Source organism: Egretta garzetta, unplaced genomic scaffold (assembly GCF_000687185.1).
Source record: "Egretta garzetta isolate BGI_Z169 unplaced genomic scaffold, ASM68718v1 scaffold440, whole genome shotgun sequence".
Classification (NCBI taxonomy): Eukaryota; Metazoa; Chordata; class Aves; order Pelecaniformes; family Ardeidae; genus Egretta; species Egretta garzetta.
The window spans coordinates 983,117-1,005,306 of NW_009258293.1; the positions used below are offsets into that span (position 1 = coordinate 983,117).

General features: G+C 39.7%; 1 protein-coding gene across 6 annotated transcripts in view; it reads right to left on the reverse strand.

The window, feature by feature from the left end:
- Window positions 1-425: 425 nt before the first annotated feature.
- PHF20 (PHD finger protein 20) overlaps window positions 426-22,190 on the reverse strand; it is an 80,019-nt gene continuing 58,254 nt past the window's right edge. For all 6 annotated transcript variants that reach the window (XM_035893465.1, XM_035893450.1, XM_035893458.1 and 3 more), the window contains 7 exons: window positions 20,978-21,139; window positions 18,550-18,719; window positions 13,050-13,149; window positions 9,581-9,776; window positions 6,364-6,763; window positions 4,754-4,937; window positions 426-3,172 (listed from right to left, as the gene is read on the reverse strand). In XM_035893465.1, the coding sequence (XP_035749358.1) occupies window positions 3,030-3,172; window positions 4,754-4,937; window positions 6,364-6,763; window positions 9,581-9,776; window positions 13,050-13,149; window positions 18,550-18,719; window positions 20,978-21,139 (1,355 nt within the window). In that variant the 3' untranslated portion in view covers window positions 426-3,029. The remainder of the gene's footprint in view (window positions 3,173-4,753; window positions 4,938-6,363; window positions 6,764-9,580; window positions 9,777-13,049; window positions 13,150-18,549; window positions 18,720-20,977; window positions 21,140-22,190) is intronic.

The window sequence follows — 22,190 nt, forward strand, 5'->3', positions numbered from 1 at the left end:
CGCCACCGGGGGGGCGCCCCCCCCCCCCCCCCCCCCCCCAGCCAGTGCACAGCGGCAGCCCTGGCAGGCCATTCGTCGAAACCGGAGCTAAAATTAGGCTCCCATTATGTATACTAGGTCTTATATATTACATATATTAGGATTTGGGAATAAAATGTACAGGCTCCTTGCTAAAACAATATACAACGTAACCCAACACATAACAGTTTACCTAGTAAGGATAATTATACAAGAGATCTGGACACAAATAATTTCCATATTCTATGAACAGTTAAGATCTCTACTCCTGTCAAACTACAGTACCTGCATTTCAGTACCATGTGAAGTCTCAAGGTATTTTATTGAATAATCATTAATTGAAACAAAGACTTTACTAAGACTTAACCAACAAAAACCTATTTATTTATTCCAAACACCAAGATACAGAAGTTTTCAAGTTTTGCAAATATTGCTCCAAAGCAAAATTCTATATACAGCGCCCTCAGTTCTAGTAATAGTGCATAAACAAAGACAAATACACTCACATATCCACAGTGCAATATTTGCTCTTTTCATCAAGGCTCCATGTTGCATTCACTTACCAGTGATTTAAAGAAATAAAAAGTTATCTGCTTGACCAAACAGTTGGTCCAGACCAAGACATAATCATGTGGAAACTTGCAGGAACAGGGGCAAGAATGAGCCCAGGCAGAGCACAAGAAAGGATCTTTCCTGAACATGAGAAACACTATCTTAAATATATATCTTCAGTCTTTATCTGCAAGGGCTTCCCTAGCTCTACCAAAGGAAAACATGGCTCTGGAATTTGCCATTTGATTCACCCATCAAACCGCCTTTCCTTCCAGATCTGAAGTACTGCCCTGAGCAAAAATGGCCTGGCAAGGCAAGAACATGCAAGGAGCACACAAAGAGCACCTCTCTGGGATGGAGAAGTTGCACTCTGGAGTGAGAAGTCTGCTTAGGGATTGATCTCTTTCACACCCTCCAACTGTAAGCACAGCCGACAAACAAAACACAGCTACATTCTTCGAGAGGCGCCTGGCCACAGGGCTTGGTTTACAGATTTCAACCAGGGAATACTTTTCTGCTCAATCTCACCTGAAAAACCCCCAAACCTTCACAGGTGTCTGTGCCGCTCCTCCTGAAGCCATTCTGGTTGTCTGGTTACCACTGCCTGTTCTAGAGCTACACAGATGTACACATGGCTTCTGGAGCCATTAGTAGGAATGAGACAAGGGATAAACACTGGTCTCATCTTCAGAGAGTGAAGTGATTCTTAAATACCATGTAAGCTTTATTCCAATTGTGTTACAGAAAAATAAGTTTTTCTGCTGTACATATTTTGTATTCACTATATACCAACTGGCACTCTAAAACTGTGAGCCAAGTTATTCCCTGAAATGAGGCTTGGCACAAAGGCCTTAGTTACTACCCAGAGCAGCCTAATTATTTTCTTTTCTGAAGGAAATAAAATATTCGCTGTGTAGATACCATTAACTCCTACAACAATGTTGGGTATTTCAAGTTTACGTTATTCTTTGCAGTATACAAACAGAAGAGACTTGTATCCAAAATTAGCAATTTGTACAGTTATGGCCTTTCCATTTTACAACTGTGCTTAAATTTTAGCCTTTAGTGGTACCATCACACACAATAAAATCAAGGCAACAAATCCAGCTTCTGCGGGATGCCCTCTCACTGCAAGAACAGCTCACCGCCTTCCACAGCGAACTTAGCTCAGCAACATCTGGGAAGGAAAACTGAAGTCACAGCCATTATTTATGGAGCTATGGTCTGCAGCTGAAAGCCTTTTAACATCTCAAATACTTACAATACAGCAACGTTTCAGAAGGTGCTATGTAATGTGGCTTGAACATAAGCAGCATTTTCACCTCTCCCTCAATGTAATACAAACCAGAGAATTAAAACTTAAGGTATAAAAAGGGACTCTGTGAACAGACACCATTTAAGATAACAACCCACTCACTGTCTGCAGGGACAGTACCTCATGCATAGATCTTGAGGCTTTATTTACACAAATATAAAATAAACTGATTCCCCAAACCACACATTCATAGAGCAAGTCTTTACAATGAACACATTCGGAGTATTGAAAAAAGTCTACTTCTCAAAATGTAACCGGAATGGCAATTATTAACAAATGGGTAGAAAACTACGCAACGTCCACCACAGACCTTGCTGAAGCCTGGAACCCCAAGTGCATCCCCAGTCTTCTCACAGCAGTATTTCCCACTGCCACAGCGAGGGCATCCCACTAGCACTGCTGCAGGAGGCACAGAATGGCCGGGTTTAAGAGCTCAAGAATCCACATGAACACAACGTTTGTGGGTTTCCCCAGTACCAAGTCATGTGATCGTGACAGGATAAATATGGAAAACAATCATTTATTCTGAAAGTGCAATCCACCTGCGACCCTCTGCTACATTATTTCACGTAACAGAGGTGGGGCTGAGGCCACCGTTCGTTACTTGCAAACCTCCACGTAACAGTTTATAGGTAAGAGCTGGACATTCATACTTACTAAGTCTGCAAACTGTTATATATTTCCTAATGATTAAATACCATGTGCTATTATGCATAAACCAGAAGGAATAAAACAGGACACAAGTCACTTAAACTATGCAAAGTTATTTACAACCTCTGTCAACTAAACATTTTTGGCTCTTAGAACTCTGTTCTTCAGTGGCACGTTTTTTAGTCAATTTAATTATGAAAAAGCATACCATCCCAACGAGCAACTTCTCAGGAGTGAGAATTTACATATAATTTATTCAAGCAAAACCCATCCTCTGAAGGTGACCTCTTCCATATCATTTTAACTGCCTAATAAACCCAAAATTATGAGGAGATAAAATTCTTTTGCTGTTCTTTGAACAGCACTTCACAAATCCCTGAAGTCAATCCGCATCACATGCAACCAGCATGCTCATTCCATTTAAATATACAGAGCTGTTCACATCAGCCGCTCCAGCTTCACACTCAGCAACAGTCTCCGACAGTTTTTAGTCTCATGTTGAGCAGCAAAGTGCAATCTGCTGCACTTTGCCTAGGTCCGTTATAAGCTGCTTTATACAATGCTTGAGTTGTGGGAGGCGAGCGAGCGGTTCTGGTGGTTCCAGCTCTCCTGTATAATCCAGCCAACTCTCCAGAACTGCAATGAAAAACAAAACTGTCACTATTCCAGTTCTCAGCACACAGATCACCTTAAGTCACAAACCAGGAATTCTTTTGTGAATCTTGAGAGCATGGTGGGCAATATTTTTAACATGTGGTATTTGAGAAATCAGAAAACCAGGTTCCTCGTTCCAATCTCTGCAGCAAAAAAAGCAGATATTCCTAGGAGAAAGCAAGGAAGGAACACTCAGTTCTGTGAAATCCAGTGCTGAACTTCCTCTGATCTGCATCAATTCCAGAGCCAGGACACAGCAGTTCAGGAAGTTTAGCCCTTCGGAACACCTTTAGGATCAGCATTAGATGCAACTACACACTATTTTCATTGAAGATACTAAAAGGATAGGACTACACTAATGAAGGAAGTTTGCCGTCAATACAGAATACAATTCGCCAAGACAGAAAGCACTGGGTAACAGAAGACAGGGACGAAATCCAAAAGCACAAGCAGCAGACTACTGCACAAAGAAAATGAGTTCCTGCTCTAAAGCTTCTCGGCAGTGAATGAGAACCAGACGTTCTACAACTCAGGCAACAGCGTAACACAAGCAGGAAAACAGTGGTCACTCTGAACTATGATGAGCTCAGGGGACGGGACAGTATCGCAGAAGGAGCTTGAAACCTTGAAGACAGAATACATCTGCCAAGAGAAGCAGCAGTGGCCATGGCCATTAACTAGATCACAGGCTAGTGTAACCTAAGGGCAGTATCTGCTGAAAAACTAGCGGACATTGCCCAACTACTGACATACCCAGCCTTAAAATAAGAGAATTCCTGATCAGAGCAGCAATGCTCTGAGCAGCCCTCCAGCTCCACAGCAGATACAAAAAGCCTGACTTCATTTATGAAATCCCCATTATGATTACAGGCCTGATTGACCTTCATTACCTGAAATACTCCTTTAGTTGTTCAACTTTTCAGTGCCTTACTGAACTACAAAGCAAGGACCCCGACTTTAGCAAAACGTTAGATTCCCAGTAACCCGTGCAAGAAAAGCTGCTGCTGCAGCCACTATACAACCCATGGTTGGACTTAAAAGATGTTAAAAAGAACTATCCTGGATTGTTTAATATAACAAAGGGTTTAGAAGTTTTCCATTACTAGGAAAACAAATTTCAAGAGACATTTAAGTAAAGATTTTGGAAGATACAGAAAAAGATAAGAGCCTTGTGCACCAAAAAGGCCACCTAGGAGAGGCTGAAACAGCCAGCAAGCCCCCAAAGAAGTCCAGATACACAGAAGTGCTATGGAAAAGTGACAGAAACCTGAAAGCAAAAAGACATGGAAGATATTCCACAACATCATCTGATGCAAGTATTTAGAGGTGATCCAACTAGAACTTTTTCTATAAAATTCTGCTCAGTTTTACTTTGATCTTTGTTTTAAAATCCACCCCCCAACATCATCAGCAGGTCTATTTTCTATTAGTAAATGCAGTAAATCTGACAAAGCACTACTCATCTCTTTGTAGGTCTGCAGAAGTAAAGTTCACGTTAACATGTTTTGAACAGGTAGCTTAGCAAAGTACAGTTAATTTTTGAAATAGAGAAATGTTACCTACCATCTAGCTCCTTCTCGATGAAATCCATTCTGTGTATTACTTCATCTTGCAGAGATTCCACATGAGCTAGAAGATTAAGCTGCCACTGCAGCTGCGAGTTCACAACTCCTTCTTTGTCTTTTTCCAGCAATTTCATTTCAATAGCTTCCTCTGGAGAGACTTTCTTAGAGACAGACTCTCTTACCTAGCAGAAATGCATACATTAGCATTTATTACACCAAAATCGAACTGGTAAGCCCAACTGTCTGGGTCCTTACAGTTACCCAAGCCGAGTGCTCAACTAATCCTAGCCTAGTGGATAGAGACACACAGAGAAGATATCATACACAAATACTACAGCAGTTTGGGCAAGAGGACTGGAATACAGACATGCCTTTATAGGTATTTTGCTAAGGCCTACTCTTTGCACTTCACAAGCATCCAGTTTTCAAAAGATAACATATATACGCAGAGCTAGGTCCCTGCCAGCTTCCAGCTGGGAGACCCTGCACATCACCTGTGCATCCTAGGGAACATTAAAGCCATTTTAAACATGATGGTAATCAGCTAAAGAGCAAATGATCTTGCAGAGAGAAGGGATTTTTCCTGAAGGAATCTAATCTCAATTTTACTAAAACTTCAGTGGAAGCATCTAGAAAAAAACATTACCACCACTTAACAAAACCTGACTATGTTATCAGCAGTGCTGACTCTACTCCCCTACTTTTTTCAACATTCTGCTGAAATATGACAGGATTTAGAAAAAGGCTCTTGGAAGTTTGAAGAACTGAAATGTATGCCCTTTGGGAAACACAAAGCAATCTCAATTGATTTGAAGGAGGAGTTAACAAGAACACAAGTTACAGCTTACGTATGCATGAAATAAAAGCTAAACAATCTTTTAATCTAAAAAAGGAAGGTTAATATTTCCCAGCGGCTTTCTAGCATTTGTCAGGCGATATTTCATACGACTTGGCGATAGCTGATCAAAACAAAATTTTTGTATTGGTGTGTAGAAAGAAAGGCCTTATAGTCCTGATAGAGCTGAACACGAGAACCAAGAGTGGAATAGATAGCACTAGGATGCTCCAGGAGGATACAGGACTACTCAATGGTGATCATTCTTAAAAATCAGTTCAGGCTTCCTTCCCCTGCCCCAAAATGCTGCCTGAAGAACCTGGAATCAGTTCAGTTAATGCACCTATTAAAAGAAACATGGGAACAAGATGGAAATAACTAAAAGCTGGAACACCAGTGTATTTGGTAGTATCATCTGTGCTTGACCTGTTCTCTCTAGATCCTGTGGCTAGTGTTTATTTTCTACATTTAACACACATAGAAGCAAGAAACAATGCACTGCCACTGGACCATAATGCATGTTCCACAGACCGGGCAGAAGATCTAAGGTCTAGAAGTCCTCCTTAACCTTGATTTTTTTATTATTATTATTGTTTGAAATGGAGAAGTTGATAATGTGTATCATTTTAATTCATATTGGCAGTTTAAATATAACACTGTAGGAAAAAACTACCCACAAATAATCAAACTAACTGCTATTAAAAAGGGTTAAGTTTTGCACCTTGCAAGCAAACAGATCCTCTATGCAGAGAGGGTTATTTTAATACAAATACCTTAGAGTAATTGTGTTTGGATTCATTTTCCATCTTGCATATTTCCTGGTCCAGATTCCAGCCAAATCTCTCGGACAGGGCATCATCCCCATTTTCCCTTATTCTATTTACTCCATCATCCACGGCTGACCCTCTTGTTTCCACAACCAGTCTCTGCTCTATCGCAGGGTAGTAGGCCCGAGGCTTCTGGTAACAGTGCTCACTTGTAATGTAAGATTCCTCCACAGAAGGAATGGTTGAGGATTTCTCAACTGTCCCATTCCAAGTTCTATAACTTGCTGTCTCCTCTTTGCAACAGTTTTCCTCAATGTGAATTATGTGTTTTGTACGAATTTTTTCATCCACTGTAATGTGCTTCCATGGATGGCACCAAAGCTTTAGGTCAGGATGTTCTTTATTTCTGTTCAAACGTAAAAAAAGTATAACACTCACCAAATTTAAACTTGCAGGTGACCAAGCAAACTATCCTATTATGTAAAGAAATTAAGTAAGAACATTTGAACTATGACATGCTTTAGTCATTGTAATCAGTAACAAATACCCAAATATTCTGAAATAATATAACCTCACTGACCTTAATAGTGTACCTTCCTACAATGTTCTGTTAGGTTCACTATTTTCATTTCTATAACATAGTACATAAGTGTTGGCATTAAGAAAAAAACTGAAGAATAAGTTTCAAACATATGTACAACTTTTCACCAGCATTGCCCCTGAAGAAGCATTTTGCGTCAATATTTGAAATTTATTAACAGCATACTATTAAAAATATCCCAAGGAAAATGAGTGTATTATAAACAGGTAAGTGAAGTACACTGTAGCTAAACTAAGATTTTAACAATTTTAAACAACAGTAAAACAAAAAGACCCCCTCAAACCACTCAGGATCAAACTTTAGCCTGTAGTTCCCCAAAATAAACTTTAAAATTAAATCCATTGATCTTTTATAACCCTCTAATAACGATAACTGGTGACTTGGGGCTGTGGTGTAGAACTTCTTTATTATTTCCTTTAAAACTTTAAATTTCTTTTAAATGCCAAGATGCTGAGCAAACTCTACTGCCTGTTTACACCACATGCCATAGTCCCCCCACCTGCTTCTTAGAGAAACTCTTATTTTAATTGTTTTCAAATTGACTAAGATATCGTTTATTCCAGCAGCAGGGACAACTATAGGTATCAGATTCTTACATGGATGTAACAAACAAACAAAAATTTAGAGTGAGCGTTGTAACCGATACTGTTCTTCCACAGGTCTGCCAGGCATTAAAACAGCAGTAAAAAGGAGAGCAAAGCAGAATCCATCTGCTTGTTGTCCAAGGGTCAGCAGCTTATCTGCTACAGGCTGCAAGAGTTGAGCAGAATCAAATCCTGACCCTAACGCACCTGCATTCAGCTGCATGGAAAAGAGGGTGTCTGCCCCAAAACCCTGCTCTGCGCTTCCTTGCGAACAAGGGCAGATAGAATTGCTCCGTTAAGCTCATGCAGCTTTTCCGGCTGTTGGCCAAACCACTCAACAAAACTGAACACTTCGAAAGTAACTGCTTTCTAATCCGTTGCAGCTAAAATTTCTTCAGTGCCTATCAGAGGAAACTAGGGTTAGTACAACTGCCAAGGACCTGCTTGGGTGGCTTTACACAAGCGCCTCTACCTCCAGGGACTGTGTGCCTACGATAACACTTGGTGAGCGCTCCTGAAGGCATGCCTAGAAAGGTGAAAGCCGAGTGTTCATCTACCAAAGCTTTCCATTCCAGTTCCACTGATATTCTACACCTAAAGGCACTATTTTGCTCAGCAAAGAGCAAGGGGTAACTCTACAGAAGACACAAAATTGAAAGATGATGCACCAGCTACATCAGGATATAATTCAAATGCTTGACACTTGCAACCTTTTAGCTATTGCCTTCTGAAGGCCGGCTCTCCCACTCACTGACCAAAATTGTCCATGTCACCTCTGAGCCTTTGCCACCTCCTGGATACTGAGCAATGCTCTCCTAATAATTTCAGGCAGATGTGAAATCATGTCCTCTCCCCTGGATAGCACATCTGCATCAACAATATAACCATTCTTCTAATTCAGCAATTAAAAAAAAAATCCTTTCTTATTTATGTAATGATAAAAAAACCCTAGGGGCTATAGCTTTTAACAAAATGGTCCTAACGGGACCACACCTCATCTTTAATTAAACCAGGTCATCAGACCAACTTGAGGATTTCTCACTCACTCTACAATTGGAAAGTCACAATCTGAAGTCTTGCTATTTAAGAAGAGGCCTAAAAAGTGGTCTTACAACATTTATGTTCCACCCCCTCCAAAGAGGAAAGAGATTACTTACAGACCTGACTAAAGGATGCCACAATGGAAAAGCAAAACCTTACGTTAAAATTACTACTCTTTTGCTTTAAGCATTATTCTATCCTTTAAGCATGTCAGGTACTGCCAGTGGCCCTACTGCATCACTACAGATAAAATTTAAGTGAAAAAAGTTCTAAAGAACTCTGAAAACACTAAAAGCTTTGCTTTCCAAATAGCTGCTGCTGTGTGATTTATCAACTAATAAATGATAAATATGTAATTCAATCAATTTAAACTGCTGGATTTGAATTAGAAAAAAAATTTTCAGTCCTCAGACCCCAAGGATGACTTTGAAGAGGAAAGGATGCAGAAAACTTGATTTCTACAGCGATTACAGAATATGTTATTTTTTCACATATATCTGTAATAATCTTAGCATAGGAATGAACTGCTACAGGTTGCTGAAGGTGCAACTCCTCTCCCACTGCAACAGAGCAACACATGACGCTGAACAAAAAGATTTGATTTCTGCTGGAAAAGCCATGACTTAGAATTACTGGAATGGAGCAGTCAAGAGTTACAAGAATGCTGTCATAGGTTATATGCCTCTCTTCTTCTTGCTACTTAAATCTCTTTAGGTGCTTTAGGAGAAGCTGTTGGTACTGGTTTTCTCCTACTTTCCATTATACTTTCCCAACCCTTCTACACACACAGACAATTTACACTCCTCCAAAAACACTACACCAAAACCAGTTTTTAAACAGCCAAGTCCTTTTCCAAGATCACATTAGCAATTCAAACTATGTTATTATATATCCACAAAGCAGCACAAAATGACAACTGAATTTCTGGTTATTTTTCTACTATTTGAAATCTAATTCACGTTGAGAACATGTCAACTGATACTTAAATACTGCTTACTGTAATATGCTCATCTTCAGCTGCAGTCCATGCAGTACTTCTATCACTCTCTGCACATCGCCAAGAAGCTGGTGAGTGGCTACTATCTTCTTGGCATTCTGGTGGGAATAATTTTCTTCCAAAAACGCTAAGCCATGCATGTGACCATTACTTAACCACTCCTTCTCATACCAGTACTTTAAGCTGGACCTCTGACCTAAAGCAACAGTAATGAGTGTGTTAAAATGAAGCATTAACTACGGCATGTTAACATTACTGGTCTTGCATCAGCTTATTTTTCTTATCAACAGTACCAATAAAGATCCTAGAATAGCAGACAAACCCTGAAGACATGAAGAACTTGTGAAGTGGGAGGCGACATGATAACCTCAAAAAAATCCCCACCTCTGCCCAATTGTAAAAGCATTCAGACCCCAAATTCCATCGAAGGACATCCACAACAGGTAATTGCAGCTGATGCACAGAGAAAGTGTATTTTTAGCAGGGTATCATGCTGCCTAGTAACCATGGTTATAACTAAAGTGACAGTGAGTTCGGTTCTCTGCAGACAGACTAGTGCAGCAAACAGTAGCGAACTTCCCTTCTCCAGTGCTCTTGTTTTCAAGCATCATACGTGTATTAGTACAGTCATTCAAAAGTAAATTTTAAAGGAATCAGTGATGAGGTTCTGATGGAGAACTTGCCTAAGTCAGGCTATTAGTAATGCTAATTCTAGCTCAAAAGGTTGGAATATCAACAACAGCTGAAATGAAATTATGTTAAATGTGATAAATGCATCAGTAAAAGTAACTTCAGAAGCAAAGCAAAACAAGCAGCTTGCGAAATTGCAAAAGCACAAGCAAAAAAATCCAAGCCAAAACCCCAACCAAAGCCCCCCTCCCCCCTGTAAAATATATTGTTACAGCAGATGTTCTCAGAAGACAGCTCAGCACCCTGAGAAACATCACATCACTCACTGGCCTATATCCAGCCCAGACAAAACCTGCAACACCAGAGAGAATATTGGAGCAGACTCAGACTGATATTCACAAGCCTCCAATATAAGCAGGTTAATATTGACTAGAATTTTCATCAGTTAAGGAGAAGCTAAAAAAAAAAGCTAAAAAAGAGTTACTAAGCAGCAGAGTAAGAACAAGGGATCGCACTGCAGGCTGATGAGGCAGCATTGCTGCCCCTGCCATTCGCTTGGGCACAACGAAGCAAAACATCTCTTTGGGAACTGCACTGAGAAGTGAGCAGACCTTGGTCACAGGTACTTAATATGCTTTTGATGGCAATTATAGAAACCACTTTGTTGCCATTCTGTATCATGCCCTATATGAATACCTGTGGACATAAAGGACACTGTCAAACCTCAATACCAATGCTTTCTCTCAGTAAAGGAGTAAAAGCAAATGAGTGCGCTTGTAAGCACACACTCGGCCTCTAGGCCGTATAGGACAATATTCCATGTTTGGAGGCAAGACCTCCAAAAGCTCTCATGCAGAAACCAACAGAGGGAAGAACAATTCTCAAGGCTCCAGCAGCTAAACTTTTCAGGCAGATACGCTGTATCAAGCAAGAGATCTGCCAGGTATGGCCAGAACCACTTTGGAGAGATGCCTGACATACCTGTATTAGCCCCTACACATTTAGTTTTGTGCTAGAGAAGCTACCATCTGTGACAGAAAATGAAGTTCAGGCCACAAGAATAAAATAATGTATTTCAGAACTCCATGGTCATCTTAACAACAGTGAGATTATCCAACTGAAGCCCACCCATGGCATTGTTTACTTAGCAGGGTACTCAGAGAGAAAAAACGCTCTTTCTAGGTGTGTAAGCTTAGAGAAGACACAAGACGATATCCAACAGTGTATACTCTCTATGGCTTGAATGAATCTGTCACATCATAAGCATCTTGATAACGTCTAAGCAAGGGTAAATGTTAATGTATCTCTTAGAAATCCCACCTGACTCAAAAAAAACCTGTCTAAAATGACTGTTGGTACAGTTTTTAGGCATAATTACAATAAACTCGCTTTTATTTCCAATAATATGAATGGTGCTGTTACAAGTCCCAGCACTAAACCGAGGGAAGCTCCTAACTAAGAGTTTGATGAATGGCCATAACCAGTTTTAAAAGCAACTCCTTTGCAGATTCATAAAGCCTGTTTAGCTCGTTTCAACAGTAGAGTCACTGAAATTGAGAGGCCACTTTTGCAGTCAAAAGGTTGGATATGGTTTCCTTTTCCAAGACAGAGGTAAAAATTAAGCCCAAATAAAAAAAAGTATATTTCAGGATCTTCAAAACAATAATTACCAGACATGCTCAAACTAATGAAGCAAATAATGGGTTAGTTGTAATCAGTTTTTACCAGAAAGCATTCTGATAAAGTTTCTTACTAAATACAAATAGTTCCAAGTGCGATGGCACAACTGCATTTTGCATATGCGCTTTAGTTAAGTTTAGAACTAACTCAAATTGACACAAATCAAAGCAAAATACCTTGAAAACAGAGGGTTAAAATTCTGGATGCAAGATACTGTAAAAAAAAACCTTCAATAAATGTTAAAACTATTTTGCTATAACTGAATGTAAGCATAGCATGTCTTCCTTTCTAAGAGTACAAACATTAGTATACGAACTACACAAATCAATTAATTAAACTACCAAGGACTTGGTAGTTTTAAATGGCCAAAAAACCCAGGTATCACAATCCAAATATGTATATAAACCAAAAAGGTCTTGTGATTGGGCAGAGATCCCATTTTCTCTAACTTACAAACATGGACTCAAGCCCGAACCTCATCCGTTTCCACATTCAGCAAGGCTTTGTAACTCAGGAGTAAGAAGTCAGAGAAGATCCATGTAAGTGTTATTTTACCTACTCCATAAGATGGACTAAGACATTTTAAAATACAGTTAGGAGTAGAGAATGTATTGCTTAGTCAACTCTGACTGCACTACCCAAGGTAATTAATATTTGAATTTATATTTGTATTTATACACATAGATTGCAAGTTCCTCTCTGTAACAACCACTAGCACATCATGGCTGTTGAGAACCAGTAAGCCTCTTGCCGGTTTGTTTTAAAGAACATATAAGCCTGGTCTCGTTGGAGGAAAGCTGCAGTCACATCCCGTAAGATGTGCCCATGGGGAGTCTTACGCTTAAGTTTCCCGAGTGCTTCTAAATTCATTTTCCATAGCCAGACAGTATAATCCTTATTACTGGCAGATAGTCATCACAGTTAAAACGTGCATTCCCATTCCTGTCCAGCTGTAATTCCACAATATTGACTCATGTACCTGCACATAAATTACTTTTTCTGTATCTATAACTGAACTCAATTACCTATAATGACAGACAGAGCTAGGGAAGAAGAAAAAAAAGACAGAAGTTTAATCTTGGCAATATATATATATATAAAAAACCCCGAATAAAGTTACTATACATATAAGAAGCTCTGTAACCTTAAATTTCTGTACCTGGAGGATCTTGGCAAATATAGCAGGTATATTTCTCAGGTACATTATCTTCCAGTAAACCCATACAGACTCCATGCTGCCAGCACAGACACTCTTCACACTGTTTAAAGTCAAGAAGTGCACATCAACAGAAATGAAGCCTACAGGAGTTCAATAAGATTACCGCAATTAAGAGACACATCATCTACATATTTTAAGAAAAAAAGGTGTATAATACCCACCCCCCTCTTCCAGCTACAAGCAAATACACGGAAGAATCAGACTACAGCAAAATTTGAACCCTTCCCACACATTTTTCACATGGATTTCTGGAGAATGACAATTACGAAGTGGAAGCAGAGATCCTGAAAGGTGCAAAAATGTTCCCTTTGGAGATGGGAATCTTTCACAAGATGCATGCACACATAAGTAAGACAGAAAACAGTATGCAATCAAGTTTTCTGAATTAAAAGGTTTCCCCCTCAAACAGTAAATCACATTCAATTATAAAATCTAAGGGATACTTATGTCACATAGAACTAAACTAACCAATATTGTGCTTTACTGACACTTGTGTATCTAACATTTTACCTATCTCAGAAGGTAGCTCTACTAATATAAAACTGAAGCGCATATGCAGTTCATAGAATCATAGAATGCTTTGGGTTGGAAGGGACCTTTAGAGGTCACCCAGACCAATCCCCCTGCAGCGGGCAGTGACACTGTTAACCAGATCAGGTTGCTCAGAGCCCCGTCCAACCTGGTTAGTTGTACCAGCTTTAAAAACTTGACATCCTTCCAAGCGTGAGCAATCACATTGGCAAAGACTGAATATAATTTGGCCCTACTTTTTTAGCGCAGCTAAGCTATTCAAAATGCAATCACTGTACTTAAAGCCATACAGTTTTAGAGCAGGAAAAACTATACCCACATGTTCTGTTTCAGTCACTTCCCCCCGCTTTAATAAGCAGACAAAACTTCAGCTGTAGCCTAAAGACCACCGAAACACGAGACAAAACCCCACATAAGAATATTAAGTCAATTTTGATTTGAAACTGTGGTGTCAGTTCAAAATTACTATTTTCACAAGCAGTGAGACAACAGATCATAACCTTTATTTCTTGAAGCACAAGCCAAAAGCTTAATGCTGAGATCCCGCCAGTATTGGCAAAGATTTTCAAAATTAACTAAACCAAACACAAATGGCAACCGCAAGCCATCTTAGATGCTGCTCTTCACTGACCTACAAAGATGCCAATTTGACAAACGCCTCATCTGTGTTGAGCACCACTTCAACTACTTTTATTAATGCTCTTATCTGCTGCCTTCCCTCCAGTTAGGAGAGACAGAAAGGGACTACGAGTTTTTGAATATGTCATTGTATTAATTAGTGGTCTAGGTGTGGAGGAAATAGAAGCACTGGGAACAGAGAACGTAAAAGGTTAGAGAGAAACAGGTTTCTGAAAGATGGGACTAACAATGTTTTGCCTTAAAACATGGGTAAACAGTCCTAAAGCAACAAGATGTTTTCAAAAAAGGCTGAGAGACCATCCTCCTTTCACAAAGATGATTAGCAAGAGCCAGAAAAAGTGTTCTAAAAGGAAGAAAACATATTAAGAAAAATAGACTGTGTACTAAAAATGAGAAGGGAACTCCTGGACCTAATTAGACTTGTGTCCTATAAATCATGCCATATGACACAGAGCTACACCCAGTGATTTTTCCAGGCAAATTTGCCCAGAACACTAACGAAGCACCCCAACCTTTTTTATTTTATTTAAATATCCACCTCACTGGAGCACAGGTCTTTCCTTTTATCTGCATGTTCTATTTCACAGCTTGGCTGGCCAGGCTACAGGCTATTACTCTGGACACGTGCTACAGAGAAGCCACCCCCTGCCCAGGCAGTAGTAGGGAGATTCAAAGCAAGCCAAGTAAGAGATTTGGAAGAGGAAAAACATGTAGAGATGTGCAGTAATATTTAAATCAAAGTTCAACTACAAAGCAAATAAGCAGGCCCAGCTTTTTGTCTACCGGAACAAAAATATCTCAAGTCCATTTCATCCATCACCTCCAAGGCCACCAAATCCAGCCCCAGTATTCTCTACATCACACACAAATTCACCAAAGTTTAGCTAGAAAAAACAAAAGGAAGGGACAATGACATTTTGTCTGGACTTTTCTGGGTTAAGTTACTACTTTAGGCAGTCTCCACAAATGAAATCTAGTAACCTGCTTGCAAAGTTACCGAGACTGGACTGAAACAGCATTGACTGGTGATATATTATTTTTTATACTTTTTTCCAGTTTTAACTTCTACTAACTGAGGCAGGTACTTACTTCAAATGCAAAACAGTATTTCTGTATCCCAGTGTAATGAACAGTATTCTTTATGCATAATTAATTTAAGGCAAGTTCAAGATAAAGGAAGAGGTTTTTTTGCAAAATCTCTAAGCTGAATTCTTTCTGGGTTTCATTATTAAAGACCTAAACAGACCAAACTCTTGGTTTAACTGTACAAGAGTTTCATTAAGCCTTAATGGTCCCCAAACTTTCAGAAAAAAATAAAGGTGCTGCTTGTTTTTAAAATTAACGTCTTTCCCTCATTATTTCTAAATTTGGAACATTCATGGAAATGAGCGCAGTCCAAAGAAAATGACCATCCTCCCTCTTGTAAGGGGGCCCCATAGACCTATCCTGGGAGGAATGAGCCTCCAGTCACATGCATGGAAAAACTGCCCTAGCCCCCAGTTTTGATACCAAGTCAGGGCAGACTGGTATGCAGGCAGACATGCAAGCAAGCGCCCTAAGTGTCAGTGTATTTCAGTCAGACCTTGTCAGAGTAATCAGCAGGGGCAGAATAAACACTCCAGTGGAGAGAAGTGCAAAGAATGACAATATTCTTCTGAAAACCCATACATTGAGCAAAATTACATATCTTCAGGAAGAGAGGGCAACTCTAAATGCAAGTTCTTTAGGGCAGACACTTCCGAATTTGAGTTTCCAAGTGTCAAATTAAAGTCCAAGTAGGAAATAAGAAAGAAAGATTTCTTTCTTATAAAGTTACAACAACTACACGGGATTCTCACCCTGTAAAGTCAAAGGGAAGCATCAATCTCGGCACTACATGTCTGAAAGGCTGAAAGTAGGTTCCCCTTGTCATAGTTCTATAGCTGTGTAACATAGCACCTTTCCTTTGTTTTAATGCTCTGCACTTGGAGAGCTAACTCGAGCATTTCTGCATCAGCAACAGAAGACCAGAGTGTTCAAAACACTTTCCCAAAAACTACAGGCTGACAGAAAGGTGTGGGGAGCACAGTATTTGGTACCTTAAGCAAACCACCTGCCTAATCTACCCCCCAAAATCTTGTTACCAGCAATAGGAATTGGGGAGCAAGGAGCTTCAATCCCTATAATGAATGCAGGTATTCACCACCCTGTCAATCTGCATTCTCTTCCTACTCTCCTGGATATTTCTTTTACCACACAGCTGAAGTGTTTAAAACTCTGCAATGCTCTCAAAAAGACCCAAAAGTAGTTCAACCTAGAAAAATCAGCCCACAAAACCTTATGGAAAGCCATTCGTAGACTACGTCCTGAGCTAGCCGACAGCTCTCTGCATTCTCGCAATTGTAGGCTAGTGTTGAGCCCACATCTGCCACAAATCTATACTCCAGGCTGTATCTTCATGTGTTTCATTCAGCCATCTCCTCAGAAGGCAGCCAGCCCCCTTATTCCTAACTGTCAGGCTCCTTTTCCTCCTATACACTCTGATGCTATTTATCTAATTTTGAAAGAAAACCATCCAGTGAAGTTAGCTGTTAAATTCAGCCACTGGGGGGGAGGGGGGGAATCAAACCCAGATGCATTAGCTAGCCCTATTACATTTTTTTTAAATAAGGCTGTTTATGTTGACAGCAAAAAAGGTGTTTCTATTGTCCTGCTGCAGAAACCAAGAATTCTTCAGACATCAATTTAAACAGTGCACCCCCTCTCCTCCTTAACAGGTTTCTGCCTCCATTCAAGCAATAAAGTCCACTGAAAAGATCATCAGCAGCTGTGAGGTAGGTATGGCAGCTCGTGTCTTCTCTCCTAGTTTCAAACAGCGAAACACCCCACAGTTCACAGTAACATGCCAGCAACTATCCCAGTAAGGGCTCCCATAAAATGGGATCCAAACCTCACAAAAATTAGCAACAGAATACTTGGGAGAGTGAATCCGAAAGTTGCAGATGGAGGTGAGCTTCCTGTGCCAGAAAAATATTTCTGAAGTCAGAGTAATGCGATACCCTTTCACAAATAAAACATCCTTCTCAAAAGAATGCACTCATTACCTCAAAATTTGCAAGGAGCACAGCTACCGAGCTATACTGCTGTCCCTCTGAACTGAGGTCCCACAACAAGTAAAACATTATCTAGATAGGAAGGGTGGGAGCCTCCTAAACAAACACACACACATCCCCCCCAGCCCTCCTTGTTTCTTCAGAAGGGCAACTATGAAAAGCTCGTGATCTAGTTTCAAGTGCACTGGGCACTTAAGCCCCTGTATATGCTTCTTCGAAGACTTAGGGGGAATTACCAAAGGGGACCATGCAGTTCGCATAAACAGCAGTGGCAAAATGAGCTACAGCAAAAGATGTCCAAGAAGCTTTTTTATTTGACATGTTTGACTTCACTACTTAAATTGATAGGAACTGGGTGGAATGGCTCAGAGCAGCTACCTGGGGAAAGGTTTCCTGATAATTTACAAATGTCTCAAAAAGTAAAAGTAAACAGCCAGGGCAGTTCCAAAGAGGCTTTTATCAACAGTTTTAAGCAGGAGAGGTAACAGACACTGCTCTGGCTGGAAACAGTTTTCTGTAAAGTTGGTTTAGAAAGAGTAGATGTATGGAGAACGGACACATGGCCTTACGCAGATTAGGAACTCTGAATTTACAAACTACAGAATAAGCTGCAGAAGGGACAGATGCAGCTCTGCTTCAAAACAAGAGACTTAAGGGTTTGGGGTCGGTTTTATTTGTTCATCCTATCTAGAGGATTGTATGTTTAAGTCAAGCTTCTCGCCAGGGCAGAGAACTGAAACGGTACCACCATCTCATGGCAGTGTTCTGAACATGCTCAGAATTAGAGGGAAGCAAAAAAGCCAGATAAAAAGCCACTGATTTTAAATATGTACTCTCTAAACCTAGGAAATATTCTAATTTTTAGAAAAATGCAAATCCACAAGTGACAAACCAACTGCTAATTGCTTATATAGAATTGTCCATCTTCCCCCCCTTTTCTTTGATAAGAAAACTAAACTGAACATTTTTCACAAACTGTATCAAACATCAAAGATCTCCACTATCATAACAGCTGCTCACCCTGGCATGTTATCTTGAAATGAAAAAAGTATTATTTCAGAGGACAAGAACAGTTTACTTCATGCACAGAATGTACCTGTGCATATTTCTACAATAGATCTTCCACTGACACCTTTCACTGTATTCACCAGAATGTGCACTCACCCTCCACTTCATACCTGAATCATGAAGTCATTTTCTTCTTTTACTTCACAAACACACCGAACAATCTCAAAATCACTTTCTTCAACTTCTTCGTCAGGGTTTGTGGTTACATCAACATCCTGACTGCAGTCATCATCACTCCAAAGCAAGCTGTCCATAGACGACTCACTCAGGGTGTCATCCTCTGTAGAAAAAGTGGTTAGATAAAATCTAATTACAGAAAGGTCAGATAACTCCCAAGATTTCATCCCGAGCATGCAGGCATACATTTCTAAAAGCATGAGTTCACAGTGCAATTCAAGGAACATCACAATGTTACTACATTATATAGTGACGTTCAATAAACAGTAAGTTTATTGAAGGTTACTACATAATGAACTTTTATATTCTCATTAATAGCTCATTCAAAATATTTCAATGTAACAGCTTCTGCCATTAAAATAGTACTCTCAACATACAGTGCCTCAAACCAAAGGCACAAAGTCTCTTCAGATGAGCAAGTATAATAAACAAAACCAGATTTATAAATTCAGATAGGATTGACACTGGTTTCTGCAATCTGTACAGAACTGTGACTTGGTACTTTAAGTGTAGAGCTCCCCAAAAGAGCTAAGAAGGTTCTGTCTTACAAACCACTTGATCTCAAAGTAATGTTTCCATTACAGAACCGGAGTCCAACACAGAATTTAATCCTGCTTCAGAAATTATTTTCATTTAGACTCCTTTTGAGGACACGCTTATCAATGCAGGGGCAGTGCACTGCCCAAGGTATTCTTTCAGAATGCTCCCACACTGCTTAAAGCATTAATGCCTCTCTGTGGATTGAAAAAACTGCCAAGAAAATTCTTATTGAACAACATGTGAAATTGAGATGCTTACCTCAGTAATGTTAATGGAATGTCTACACTTTGGCAATAGAATGGGAGGGTCAGAGGGAGAAGATAAGGATTTTAATTATTTGGGAAATACTCTAATGAGCTGGAGAAGAGTGGAAGGTGAAAATATTAGTCACTCTTAACTAGATTATGGTCTCTCACCTATATTGGGTAGAACCATTTTGATCACTCAGCCCCTAAAAGAAGACTAGAAATAACAGAACCAGTCTGCGGTATAAACCAGATCTTTTGGAGAAACATCTGTTCTCAAATGTAAGGGGCTGAGAACCCAATGCATTAGTTTATTCTCATGTTTACAAGTTTTATTCCACCTCTGAGATGCAACGCTTTCCTAAAATGCTCTGGAAGCAGCAGGTTAAGTATGCTGCACTTTCTTCTATTCAAGAATTTCACTATCACTTGCACCAGATCTTATTTATATAGGCACTGCTTTTATTGTTAGTACGAGCACCCCAGCTTCCAAAAGCAGCAAAGCAACTGTGAAAAGGATGAAATAAAACCATTTCCAATACTTTTCACCTCTTTCTTTTGTCTATGAACTTATCAAAAGAAGTCTGAGAAACTGATGGCAGAGTTACTAAACTGCAAGTACGTTCTATGGTCGATATGCTCCAAACCCACAAGTGATCAGCCTTGCAGAACATGTTTTAAGACATTACCACCAGCTTCAGTAGTTTTTAATGTTTCTTCTTCTCCCTATATGATGGAATTAACGGAAGTTAATTTTTACATTTTGCCTAACAGCAAACAATGAAAGAGTTGTGTAAAAAAAAAAAATAAAATCAAAAATCAAAGGGTCACCAACAGTGTTCCTGTACAAAATCAAGCTGTCATACATCTCCCATTTCCTTCAAACTTGTGGGCTTTAGTAACAACGGAAAGAACAAAACGTTTGTCTTCCTTTTTTATTGTACTGGTTTGTGACAGTAAATAGCAAGATGGACTAAGATACTAAAAATTGCGGAAGCTGGAACACAGATCCACATTTTTACGAGCTCTGTTTATCAAGTACTTTGAAGACACTAATAAATAGTTACTCAGGAGCTTCTCATCATTATGAGGCTCAGAAAGTCATTATAACCATGTATCTCATATCGATGCACCTACACATAACCACATCCAGTGGTCTCTCAAACACAGCACACATTGTATAAAACTTGCATAGCAAGTATTTTTAACTCTGAACGAGTTATTACTTTGAGGAAACCTTAGGAAATGAGAAAAATTTAATTACTGAAGTCTGAACATTGTTATTATAGCATTAATAAGGTGCTGCAAAAAGGTGCAAAATGAGTTTGAGTTCTGAAATAAGGGCAGCAGCCTTAAAGTTTCTGCGAAAGTAAAGTCAAAGCAAAAAGCAGCAACATCAAACTCCAGCAAATGAACTGGGTTCAACTTCTTCAGGCAGGGAAAGGAAACACACACGGTCCTGTGAAAGAATAGCAAATATATGTCACGACCACCAGCTTTCGTGTATATTAGTGCAGCCCAGACATTTACTGGTGATGAGACAGAACCAGCAAACCATGGAAGATTGTCATCTTACCATTTGTTTTTGATTTTCCTCTGTGCTGTGCAGAATCAGAGCAGTGTAGCAGTGTGCTTGGGTGGGCAGTTGATTTGTTTGAAGAAATACATTTTGTGACAACTGATTTTTCAGGAGAAAGCTCCTGAGAAATATCTGTGCTTTCTTCGCTGCCAGAGTATTCTGTAAAGGTGTAAGAAATATTATTAGAAATCTGTGGTCAAGAAAAGTTGATGAAAGGAAAAACAGCACCGTGCATGCCCATAGCAGACGTGTCATTCACTGGGACAGTTTCCACTTCAGTGTGTTAGGACTCCAGGACTTTACTATGCTGCTGAACGATTTGCAAACTTTCTAGAGGCAGTAACATCACTGCCTGAACCGGAAGAATCTTATGTAGCTCAGTTACCCTTCACTGCTGACATAAGTGAGAAAGGCTGAAAAGACTGGTCACTTCAATTGAACTGTTCTTCAGGTTTACAAATGCTTTTGCATTACAGGCACTCCTACACACACACTGGCAGCTGGAGAACTTTCCTTCACATCCCACTATTATTCATATGGGCCACACACATTCCCTAATCTCACAGACTACAAAGTGGACAGAAAGCATCTCTTATTTTCCTACTGGATGTACAGAACCGGATGTATGGATGGGTAAAAAAAGCCTGATTAGGAATGTGTGGAGAAAACACTTAGAACAGTTCCTCTGTGATGTACCCATTCCTCATGTCCCAGACTGTATACCATTCAAGGCTGCCTGCAGTTATAAGCAGTACCCTCCAACCAGTTACCTGGAGAAAACCTTTCAAGGTTTTCTGGACCCCAAGGGCAACATCAAAAAAAGGCAAGCAACGTTTTAGAACCCAAGGGTAGATGAAAGAGCAGTTTGTGGGTACTGTTTGTGCAACTATTGCGTAAGTTTACAAAGTATACTTTGCATATTATCATTATATTTGAGGGTAGCATATAATCATAAACTCACTAAAATTATTTGTCTCGGTACAATTCTGAATCCGTCTGCCTGTGGTTCTTTTCCCCTCTACTCTCATGACAGCCTGCCCTATTCCTTCATGGCAGCAAACAAAAAGATAAGGTATTTTCTTTCCTGTCTCAGAAAATCCTCCAGTTTAACAAATTATGCATGACAGATCGAATGTGCTGCTTTAATGATCCTAGACACCTATCAATGGCAGATAAGTTGCCACGTTTGATCTACAAACCAGAGAAACCT